The 12,244-nt window shown below is 44.7% G+C and overlaps 1 protein-coding gene across 4 annotated transcripts in view; it reads right to left on the bottom strand.

Moving 5' to 3' along the window:
• The window catches only part of LAMA3 (laminin subunit alpha 3), a 266,410-nt gene that overhangs the window by 189,765 nt on the left and 64,401 nt on the right, over positions 1 to 12,244 (bottom strand). For 3 of the 4 annotated variants that reach the window (XM_055417088.2, XM_088833464.1, XM_088833462.1), the window contains exons 3-6: positions 12,056 to 12,173; positions 10,948 to 11,066; positions 9,230 to 9,400; positions 4,799 to 4,890 (exon numbers count right to left, since the gene is read on the bottom strand). In XM_055417088.2, coding sequence (XP_055273063.2) covers positions 4,799 to 4,890; positions 9,230 to 9,400; positions 10,948 to 11,066; positions 12,056 to 12,173 — 500 coding nt within the window. Of the gene's footprint in view, positions 1 to 4,798; positions 4,891 to 5,120; positions 5,308 to 9,229; positions 9,401 to 10,947; positions 11,067 to 12,055; positions 12,174 to 12,244 lie in introns of those variants that run through there. The other variant, XM_088833460.1, reaches the window with a different exon arrangement.

Here is a 12,244-nt window from a genome sequence, read left to right on the forward strand (position 1 = left end):
ACTAAGATCCAGAGACATTTAAATATTTCCCAAAACTCAGGAGATGATCAACAGAGAGCCAGATTTCAAACTGAAGTTTGTCTGACTCCAAACTCTCAGCTCTTCTCTACCACCTTATGTAACGATAAATCGACACAGGAGCAAGTGCTGAGGGTACCGAGGTGTGCGGAGTATGAACATCTTCACAAAAATCTGGAGTCGCCTGTGAGATGGGTCAGATTTCTTACTTTCAGCCTGGTGTCTGGCCCAGAAGTACAAAGAATCCAAGAGACGGTCACTCACAACATCTCAGAGGACCCTGCTTGAAGGGTCCAGCTCCAAAAAACAGCTCCATCACTGGGCCAAAGCTCAGATTACTCAGCAAGGGAATGGGGTAAACACAAAAAATCTACTTTCAAAGAACTATTTTGTTGTTTTTCAATTTCTAAGTCGTGTCTGACTCTTTGTGACTCCATAGACTACAGCATTCCAGGCTTTTCTGTACTCCACTATCTCGCAGAATTTGCTCAAATTCATGTCCATTGAGTCGTTGATACCATCCAACCATCTCACCCTCTGTCACCCTCTTCTTCTCCTGCCCTCGATCTTTCCCAGCATCAGGGTCTTTTCCAATGACTCGGCTCTTCGCATCAGGTGGCCAAACTATTGGAGCTTCAGTTTCAGCATCAGTCCTTCTGATGGAGGAAACAGAACAGACTCCGTCTTGAAAGTAGGGCTCCATCTTGGGCCAGACAGTGGACTTTGAGCTATATGCTCAGTACCTATGGAAATGACATACCAACTGGAAAACCAGACCCCTCCGGATGGAAGAGCCCCGGGGCTCGTACCTAGACACTCTGTCACCTAAAAGAATACCCTAATTATCTGTGTCTGCCCTCTGATAGACACAGATAATTAGGGTATTCTTTTAGGCCACCTCATGTGACGAGTTGACTCACTGGAAAAGACTCTGATGCTGGGAAGGATTGGGAGCGGGAGGAAAAGGGGACGACAGAGAATGAGATGGCTGGATGGCATCACCGACTCTATGGACATGAGTTTGAGTGAACTCCGGGAGTTGGTGATGGACAGGGAGGCCTGGCGTGCTGTGATTCGTGGGATCGCCAAGAGTCAGACACGACTGAGCGACTGAACTGAACTGAACTGAACTGAACTATCTGTGTAACTGAATAGAATCATAAATTCTATGAAGCTTCTTGGGGTATGACCACAGGCCTACTGATAGTTGTCCACTGTTAACTACCTGGCTTAAGGCATATGAATCACGGGTTAACTTTGATTGCATCTTTCCTTTGTTCAGACTAGTTTCAGAGAATTTGAGGAGGTGGGTTTGAGCACGTACACTTAGGGTACATAAGGTTTTCACAAAAACTGGTCGGGGTCCTTGACTAAGAGGAGACTCTGCCTTGGGCCTGCAGGTGTAATAAACTGCACTCCACTATCTGCATTGTCCTTCTGAGTGAGTTTGTTTCCCAGAACGCGTGGCTACAACACTTCCAACGAATATTCAGGGTTGAATTGACTGGTTTGCTCTCCTTGCAGTCCAAGGGACTCTCAAGAGTCTTCTCCAGCACCACAGTTTGAAAAGCATCAGTTATTTGGTGCTCAGCCTTCTTTATGGCGCAACTTTCACATCCATCCATGATTACTGGAAAAACCATAGCTTTGACTATATGAAACTTTGTTGGCAAAGGGATGTGTTGTCTACTTTTATTTTTTAATGTCTCTGCTTTTTAATATGCTGTCTAGGCTTAAATGAAATAGCTATAGTCATGGCACTGAATTAGAACTCCAAGCTCTGAGCTTCCATTCATCTGTGCTTGAAAGAGGATTCAAAACAGAGTCTAAGAAAACTCTTGGCTGTGCCCATGGGGAACTCTTGGCCGTGCCCATGGGGATCCCATTAATCCTTCAAAGGGGAGATGGGAAGGTTACTCTCCTAAGAAAAGGCATCACCCTCTCCCAACTCAGCTGCCTATTAAAGCAGATGGATACAGATTTAACTGGCAGCACAGAACAGCTGGAGTTCAAATGGGTTTTGGTTAGAGATGCACTTTCAGCTCATTGCCAATGAGGTATTTGCTTAAGCTGGACTGAACAAATATTTAGGGAAAACTACTTAAAGAACATACAGTTTTATTATTCTTTTTTTTTTCTGGAGGGGAAGTTTATTGTGGAGTCCAACTACTCTCTCTCTTTTTAAAAAATATATTTATTTATTTTTGGCAGCAGTGGGTCTTCATTGTTGTCTGCAGGCTTTTCTCCAGTGCTGGTGAGCAGGGGCTACACCTCACTGCAGTGCTCAGGCTTCTCATTGCAGTGGCTTCTCTTGTTGAAGCTCCCAGGTTCTAGAGTGCAGGCTCAGCAGCCAAGATGCACAGGTTTAGTTGCTCCTTGGCACGTGGAATCTTCCCTGACCAGGGATTGAACCTGTGTCCCCTGCATTGGCAGGCGGCTTCTTTACCATTGGACCACCAGCGAAGTGCCCAACTACTCTTATAAGGAGATCCATACTGAATACAGGAAAAGAAAAGAGAGCTGGGAACCTGTCTGAATCATATCGGCATCCCCAAATAATTGCTTTTGCTGATTCTCTCTCAGCCCAGGCTGAAGACTGATGTAGAAAATTTATCCTTGTGCCTGTTGGAAGGATGCTACTGAATATGCTGTTGACTGGAGAATCCTCTTCATGACCACTCCATCCACCTCCAGGTAGACGTCTCATCTGGCCCCAGTGTCAACATTCACCTTCTCCTAGGCAACTGATACTTTTTAGATTATGATCATAGTGAAATATGAAACTGAACAGGTTTCCCTTTTTGAGCTGACTGCTAAGAAGCTCAGAATTAAACCCATGACCCTTCCACGTTTCTGGACATCAAAGTCAGCCTTGTACCCACGCTTGATTAAAGTCCTCTTTTGCCTTGCCATGGGTTCTACTTGATTGCTGATTGCCCAGCCGTGGCTCTCTCTGTTAGGTCATTGAATCCCCTTGAACATAAGACTTTTTTTCTATTCATAGAGGCCTCCGAGAATCATCTGTGCAGGTCAGCCTGTTGGGCAGAAGCCAACCAGCAGACGGGAAGGCAAGGCAGTTGTGCTAATGTAGACCAGTGGCACTCTGAGCCTTTCACTGATGGACGGAGAGGAATTTTGCCCAATGACACACACCAGGAGCAATTCACTGTGGACCACAGAACCCCTGCAGGTCTGCCAAGGCCACAGGGCCAGCAGCTCTTCCGAACGGGAAGCTCAGCCTCTCTGCAGTGGCTTCTTCCCCTCGCCCACAGAGCGCCACTTTGCCTCAGGCTCAGAGACCTACAGTGAACTCTTTTCTCCTTGTCTTCCAACTCCAGACTTCCCTGATCTGGCTTCTCGTGCCTGAGGTTACGTGCCAGGGATATTTAATCATTAATAAGCAAACCCTTACTGATTAAGGACTGGTTGGTTGATAGATTCACAGTGCTATCTCAGAAGAGTACCACCTGACCCCTGAAGGGGGGCATTAGAGATTGTTTCAAGTTGGGCAGAAGGGCATCAACAACTTGCCACGTACACTGGTAGCTGGCACCTCTGCCCAAACCTGTAGCTAGGCCTTAGCATTGTGTAGCAATGCACAAACTTGAATTTGACTAACAGTAAAATGTACCCCTGGGTAAATGCTGCTATGGGGAATTGAATACTTTAAATTAAAACACTGAGAGACAAACATTACTATATCTAGCATCTGGTCATTTCCCACCCTTTAGAGTATCCTTCTAGAAGTGATAATGTGAGTGCACACAATGGCAGAGAGACACAGGTTCGAGCTCTTGATTGGGAAGAGCCCCTGGAGGAGGAAATGGCAACCCACTCCAGTCTTCTTGCCTGAAAAATACCATGGACAGAGAGCCGGGTGGGCTACAGTCCATGGGATCACAAAGAGTTGGACATGACTGAGCACACCTGGCAACACTTACATACATACCGCAGAGCAGTGCATACAACACGACATACACACAACTGCAGAACACAATGTTAGAGACACACATCTTGTTATATGTGAAATACGTCTCAATTAAAAGCAAAACAGAGTTACACTGATGTCCATAGCAGAATTCTTCACGACAGACAAAAGGTGGCAGTGACCTGTGTCCATCAACAGATGCATGGGTAAGCAAAATGCAGCGTCTACATAATGAAATACTAGTCAGTCTTAAAAAGGAAGGAAATTCTGACACATGCTATGAGGACATCATACTAAGTGAAATAAACCAGTCACAAAGAGACAATATTGTGTCTTCTGTGAGACACTCAGAGTAGACAAATTCATAGAGGCAGAAAGTAGACTGGTGTTGCCAGGGGTTCTGAGAGGAGAGAATGCAGAGGTGTTGTTTCGTGTGTGAAGAGCCTCAGTTCTGCAAGACGAAAAGAGTTCTGCAGGCTGGCTGCACAACTATCAAAGTACTGAACGCCAATGGACTTAAACCACCCCCACTTCAGAATGGTTAAGATGGCAAACTTTGTACGTATTGTACCACAATTTTAAAGATGAAAAAGGATTTGAAAACAGACACCAGGGATGACAAGCATTTCTCCTGCCAATTGTACTCAATTGTCTGTGGCTGCCTGGGCACCGCCTGGACCGGGGGCAGGAAAGGGGATGTTGGGATGGAGGAGAGGAGACACATCATCTCCATGTTGACGTTGGAACATTCCTGTTGAGGGAAGGAACTTAGAAGTATTTAATAGGATGCCAACACCACTGAAACAATTAGACATTCATAGAAAGCTAAAAAAATCTATGCAAGGTACTCACAGTTTTTCAGGATTGTTTGCATTGCACACTTCAGCATGGCCATTGCAAACACACCGCCCACCGATGCTGATATCCTTTATGCTGTAATAATACTATAGAGCAGAAAACAGAACATGTCAGTTTTACTAAGCCCCGACACAGACTTTACTAATCTTTAACGCACACCTGTACTGACCCTCTTCCCTTCCATCCTGTCTCCTAAGCCACCCTCAGCACAAAAGGGAGCCATGTTTGGATGAAATTTTTCTTACAAAAGAAATATATTCCCCAATCAAATGTAATAGCACCCAGCTGAATCTGTCCATTTTTAAAAATAAAATACCCTGGCGGTCCAGTGCTTAAGACTCCATGCAGCCAGTACAGGGGACATGGGTTCAATCCCTGGTCGCAGAACTAAGATCTCACATGCCATGTGGTCAAAAGACAAAATAAAAATAAAAAGAGGTAAATAAAATGGTACAGCTGTCACGACTAACAAACTATACTTATTACATTATAAAAAATACTTGGGACTTCCCTGGCAGTCCGGTGGTTAAGACTCCTCCTTCCAATGCAGGGGACGTGGGTTCAGTCCCAGGTTGGGTAACTAAGATCCCACATGCCATGTGGTCAAAAGACAAAAAAATTAAATTAAAAAAAATGGTGTAGTTGTCACGACTAATGATCAAAACTTGTTACATTATAAGAAAAATAATTGGGACTTCCCTGGTGGTCCAATGGTTAAGCCTTCACCTTCCAATGCAGGGGGCACGGGTTTGATCCCTGACTGGGGAGCTAAGATTCCACATGCTTCACGACCGAAAAGCCAAAACATAAAACAGAAACAATACTGTAACGAATTTAGTAAAGACTCTAAAAATGGTCCGCGTTAAAAAAAAAAATCTTTAAAAATAAAACTAAACTTTAAAAAGTTTTTAATTAAATGCTTTTTAAATGCATGAAGAGAAATTACCTTGGAAAAGAAGCGCACCCTATAACCTTTGGGAAAGGGATTGCCTGCTTCCTAGTTTCTCTCTCTTTTTTTAATATAAAGCTGAGTTTCATATAGTACACAATATACTGCACATTATCTATTTACCAAAAGCATAATTTTCAAACATCTGGCACCAACTGTGTTCAGGTTCCAGGAAAGGAGAACAATATTCACCAAGATGGATTAGATACAGCGCTGAGACTGGCAGGACCCACCAGCAGCTGTGGACGTCCGCTTGCCTACGGCAGGGTGAATAAAGCCACCGGCAAAGGTTCAAGCTCCAAAAGGCTGGATAGCTACAGACCCAGCTGAGGCTCATCCCCTAAACCAGTCCAGCCATATGGGTGGCCATCTCATGGACAGGGCACGTCTCCAGCATGGCGGGGGTCTCTCCACTCATGACAATGGGTGGCACCAATTGCCAGCTCCCTTCCTTCCCTTGGCTGGAGATGCACAGGATTCAGTAAGGGATTCGGGGGTCGGGGGTGTAAATAATCCTTCTCACTGAGGTGACGTCACCAGCAGGAATATCTGTTAGGAAGTCTTTGAACTCACAAGGACAAGAGGGGCTTTGTATCTGTTAGTTGTCGCTGAGGTCAGTCATCCTGAACCTCCCCGCTCTGGGGCTCTGTTCCCATCTCCTCACTAAAAGCTGCAAGGTGTCTGAGCTTCCGGGCCGTGTCTTACTTAGTCTGAAGACATTAACAGCCCCTCTTGTCAATACAGATAAATGCAGCGTTGGAGAGCTTTCTGAGACAAGTGCACACTCAAAAGCTTTCACCACAGAAGTTTCTCTCTGCACATGGGTTAGGGCAGCAATGGCAAGAGGGAAGCCCGCCATCTGCCTTCACTCAGCTGCACACGTGATCCATGTAACAGGACAGCTGGAATTCTGGGCTCCTCGACTTAGAGAAGCAGCCTAGACTGGGGGAGGGGGATTATATATGAGGTGCATGCCATAAAAAATTACTTACAAGGTTCATCTGTACTATTCTTCTAGGTTCCACATATATGTGTTAATATACAATATTTGTTTTTCTCTTTCTGACTTACTTCACTCTGTATGACAAAGTCTAGACCCATCCACATCTCTACAAACGACCCAATTTTTGTTCCTTTTAATGGCTGAGTAATACTCCATTGTATAAATGTACCACAACTTCTTTATCCATTCTTCTGTCCATGGACTTTTGGAATAGAGACTCCAATGTAGACAAAAGACATGTGGACACAGTGTGGGAACGGGAGGGTGGGAAGAATTTAGAGAGTAGGACTGACATATATACTCCGCTGCTGCTAAGTCGCTTCAGTCGTGTCCGACTCTGTGAGACCCCATAGACGGCAGCCCACCAGGCTCCCCTGTCCCTGGGATTCTCTAGGCAAGAACACTCGAGTGGGTTGCTGTTTCCTCCTCCAATGCACGAAAGTGAAAAGTGAAAGTGAAGCCGCTCAGTCGTGCCTGATTCTGTGCGACCCCTTAGACGGCAGCCCACCAGGCTCCTCCATCCATGGGATTTTCCAGGCAAGAGTACTGGAGTGGGGTGCCATTGCCTTTTCTGGATATATATACTACCAGATGTAAAACAGATACGTAGTGGAAAGCTGCTGTATACTAGGGAACTCAGCTTAGTGCTCTGTGATGACCTGGGTGGGGGGGGGATGGGGAGTGGGAGGGAGGTCCAAGAGGGAGGGGACATATGTATACATACAGCTGATTCACTTCATTGTACAACAGAAACCACACAACATGGTAAACCAATTACACTCCAATTAAAAATTACTTAACAGAGAAGATTACTTTCATCTAAGTGAAAAGAAATCTATATACATATGACTATCCTTACAACCCTCAAAAAGACAAAAAAAAAAAAAAGTGGTGAGGACATTTGTGGTGAGGCTCCAAATGTAGAGGAATGGAAACACAGTCTGGCTACAGTTTATCAGAAAGCCCCGGATTCCCTTGTAAATTCCACCCTCGGATCCTGCTGTAGTTACCAGGTACAGTAGCTCAGAGGCAGCTGAGGGGGCTGAAATTGTAGCAAACAGGCCACCCACACTCCAGAGGGCTAGCCTTTTCGGAAAACTCGAAACTGTAGCAAAACTTGAGTTTTCTCTCTCCCTTCCTTTCCCAGCTCTCTGATTTACCTACATAAGAAGTCAGACTCTATAAAATAGAGCTGGCATCTTCCATTCACCCTCCCAAGCCCACCATGCACCCCTCTCCATCCTGCCCTTTGCCCAGGGGCTGAACTTGATGGGATGACAAGGGTCTCTTTTCCTTCAGCCTCCTGCTAGATTTGACCACTGGGAGACCCGGGGAGGGGATCAGAGGATGGGAGGAGAATGAACTAGGGATATTTATTCTGCTGGTTCCCTCCGTGCCCAGGAGTCAGGGGACTGTCCTGACACTAAGAATGAGGGATGGCTACCTAACACTAGCAGAGAGTACTGATGTTCACCAATGCCTGTACCTCTTGCTTTTCTCCACTGCATAACCCTGCATTTCCAAGAGGTCCCACAACCAGTTCCTGCCAATGGAGGTGAGCTGTGTGGTTAGGAGACTCGTCATCCCTATGCTCTTACTTTTTTCCCTCATCAGCTGACCAGGAGAAGGGAATGCGAGGAGGACCTGGGGTCCGACATCCTAGGATGACTATGGCTCTACCCAGAAACAGCCTGGGTCCCTGAACGACCATGTGGAACTGATCCCATCTGCTGACCCCACATCAGACCATGACATGAGCAAAAACTAAACCTTTATTGTATTCATTTCTGACACTTGGGGACTATCTGTTGTAACAGCAGACTAATACCAGGATGGCTGTCATCTTTTGCCTTTCATCTTCTTTGAATATGATGATTTGTCTTTAACAGCCAAACTTCTAAACTACATTTCATATTTTAGACAAGATCAACTCCTATGCCTCTGACATTACTGGCTGTAAAGTTTACTTGAAAGCACAGATGTAGAGAATAAACATACGAACATCCAAGGGGGAAGGTGAAGTGGGATGAATCGGGAGATTGGGATTGACATAATGGCAACCCACTCCAGTATTCTTGCCTGGAGAATTCCATGGACCGAGGAGCCTGGTGGGCTACAGTCCATGGGGTCACAAAGAGTCAGACACGATTGAGCGACTTCACTTCATTTCACTTCATGTGTAAAATAGGTAACTACTGTAGTTACCTACAGTAATACGAGAACTACTGTAGCCTGCAGGGAACATTCCTCAATGCTCTGTGATGACCTAAATAGGAAGGAAATCTAAAAAACAGGGGATTATGTGCATATAAAACTGACCCACTTGGCTTCACATCAGAAACTAACATTATAAAGCAACTAAACTCCAATTTAAAAAATAAAAAAGCTCACTTGAAAGAGTTGGAGGCAATGAATCCAACAAGCAAACATAGTACCAAAAGCTGCTGTCCTGGCGCTGAAGCGCACTACTCACCCGCCGGGTGACGGTTGGATCTCTCTGCGCTTTGGAGATGAGGTGTCCAAGAAGGGTGTTGGTTCGGAGAAAACGTAGGCGGATGTTTGTGGCCTTGGTGAATTCCCTCAGGGCGTGAGAGAAAGTAAAATTTTTTGCACCTGGTCGACCATTTATCAAGGACACCACAACCTAAAAGAACCACACACACACACACACACAGAGAGAGGAGAAAAAAAGTCCTTTTATCAAAGACTTCCCAGGTGGCGCTAGTGTCACAGAACCTGCCTGGCAATGCAGGAGATGTAAGAGACGCAGGTTCAATCCCTGGGTCGGGAAGATCCCTTGAAGGAGAGCAGGGCAACCGACTCTAGAATTCTTGCCTGGAGAATCCCAGGGACAGAGGAGCCTGGCGGACTACAGTCCACAAAGAGTCAGACATGACTAAAATGATTTAGCACACACGCAACTAAAGCTCCAAAACTCTTGGTTTCTTTGAGTCATTTGATGTTTCCAAAACCTGGGCTCTTGGATTCTGTAAATCATTTCCATTCACAAACCCTTTGCTGTTTCCATGTTATGGAGCTATAAACACTATAAGATATTGAAAGTATAATGTTAAAATCTATGAAAATAAGGAAACAATTTTTGTCAAGCTGCATCAAAAAAAGGAAAATAAAACCTAAATGAGGTTGAAAAAAAGGAAGTCTCTGGATATAAACAGTGAAGGGGACAAAGAAATCTATTCAAAATCCAGGTTTTGCTTTTTTTTAATATATTTTTTAATTTATTTATGACTGCACTGCTGCTTCTTTGTTGCTGCGCACAGGGTTTCTCTAGTTGCAGTGAGTGGGGGCTATTCTCTAGCTGTGATGTGAGGGCTTCTCACTGCAGGGGCTTCTCATTGCAGTGCGCATGCTCTGCAGTGTGGGCTCAGGAGTTGCAGCGCATAGGCTTAGTTGGCCTGGGGCATGTGAAATCTTCCCAGACCAGAGATCACACCCATATCCCCTGCATTGGCAAGTGAATTTTTTACCACTGGACCACCCAAGTTTGTTTTTAAAGCTTGAGGAGATGAAGTCCAAGTCCCAACCGTTTATTAAGACGTGGACCACTGACCCATCACTGGAAGATACTGGATACAGCTGCTCAAGAAAGATCTCTCTACCTAAGGAGAATGAGACTGATACCCTTTAAAGACGCTCACTTGAAACTCACTCCATGGAATTCTTCTCTGATTCCCACCACGCTATTTTCTCATCTTCCCTAATAATAGCCTGGCTGACTTCACAAGGAACACATGCAACCCTCCCTGACAAATGACACCGATCCTGCCAAAAAGGATCAGGGTTAGCTCTGTCACCACCCCTTCATCCCCCTACTCCTACAGGAGATAAGGTGTTTGTGAAGCAGTGGAGGGGTCTTCACCGCAATCACCAGTGATCCACTTTTTAAATATTCCAACAGAAAAGAGAGTCTAAGACCCATCGGCCTTGGAGTCAGAATCCTGACTTCCCAAGAAAAATCAAAGACCTCAAATAGAATTTCCAATGTCAATTATAGTTCAACTAAAAAAAAAAAAAAAGAATTTCCAGCAACTCAATCTGGGCATCTTCAACGTGGTTTCTTTCCGTCTACGTTAGATTTCCTTGAAAAGGCAAGTTTCACAATTATAAAAAATGTGCATCTTCATGTTCATATTTCAGTCTTATTTCTCAAGGCCTCCCAAAGCTACTTACCTCACCATTTTCCAATGGCACAATCCGGGAATATTCCGTAGTACAAAGTACATCGTCATCTCGGGTGATAGCCCTGTTTGCTTCCTGACCAAACTGTTCCAAACAGTCTACTTTAGAATCTAGAAGGGAAACATTAATATTGTACAATAAAATATTGTCCTCTTTTATATTTCTTAAGAAATCTTATGTTTCCTTAAGAAAACACAAAAAAAAGGGAAAGACCAGAGAAGCATTTAAGATATTTAGATGGAATCTTAGAATGAAATTCTTAATTCATGAAAGAAAAACCAAGCCATTTCAGGCCACTTAAATATTGGCCACTGAAAGCCCTGTTGTGACTTTCAATAGGAAGAGTCCGAAGATTTCATTCTAAATCTTCACTCTTCCTTTGACAAGTTTACCCTCTAAGGAGCATTCCTGGAAAACCCAATGCCTTTATAGCAAGATTCCAGTCCACTTCAATGCATCATAGGGTTCAGAGACTCAGACATTCTTCATTAGTGAAGATGACAAGGTCAAGGTAAATAGCGTGAAAAGGCAGGATGCATAATGATGGAACTTACTTCCTAGTTCTACATAAAAGGAAATGGAATGAAGCTCTGGCCCAGTTACAGATACACTGCATACACGCATGCTAAGTCGCTTCAGCAGTGCCCCAAGTCTTTGCAACCCCATGGACCGTAGCCCACCAGGCTCCTCTGTCCATGGGATTCTTCAGGCAGGAATACTGGAGTGGGTTACCATGCCCTCCTCCAGGGGATCTTCCTGACCCAGGGATCAAAGCCACATATCTTATGTCTCCTGCATTGGCAGGCAAGTTCTCTACCACAAGCGCCACCTGGGAAGCCCTACAGATACACTGCTTCGCCCTGAATAGTAGCAAGAGCCATTATCATAAGAGGTGTTTCAACCCCAGTTATACATGTGTATCCCTGGTACTCATGCACACATGCTTGAGAAACAGATATTCCAAGGGTAAACTAGAAAGTTAAAACAGATCAGCCCCTGATGCGCCACACTGAAAGGTTAACTTTCTAGTTAAACCCACAGTCTTGATCTGCTGTAAATAAGTCAAACCCCTCATAACATGGTAGGTAAGACTACTTACGAGCAAAATATTGCCAAGGTGAGTAGGTGCTTCCAAAGTCAACAGATCTTTCCAAGACCCAAAGATCAGGGCGAGGAGAATTTGCAAATTTGATTAAAACATAGGCCACCTGGAAAAGCTGATAGAGCAAAAGATAAACAATTATTCAACTCAGCTTGTCTATCCAAACCCTCCACCATCTCTATGGGG

The sequence above is a fragment of the Moschus berezovskii genome, chromosome 28 (assembly GCF_049115385.1).
Source record: "Moschus berezovskii isolate FMDL1 chromosome 28, NW_MosBer_1.0, whole genome shotgun sequence".
Lineage (NCBI taxonomy): Eukaryota > Metazoa > Chordata > Mammalia > Artiodactyla > Moschidae > Moschus > Moschus berezovskii.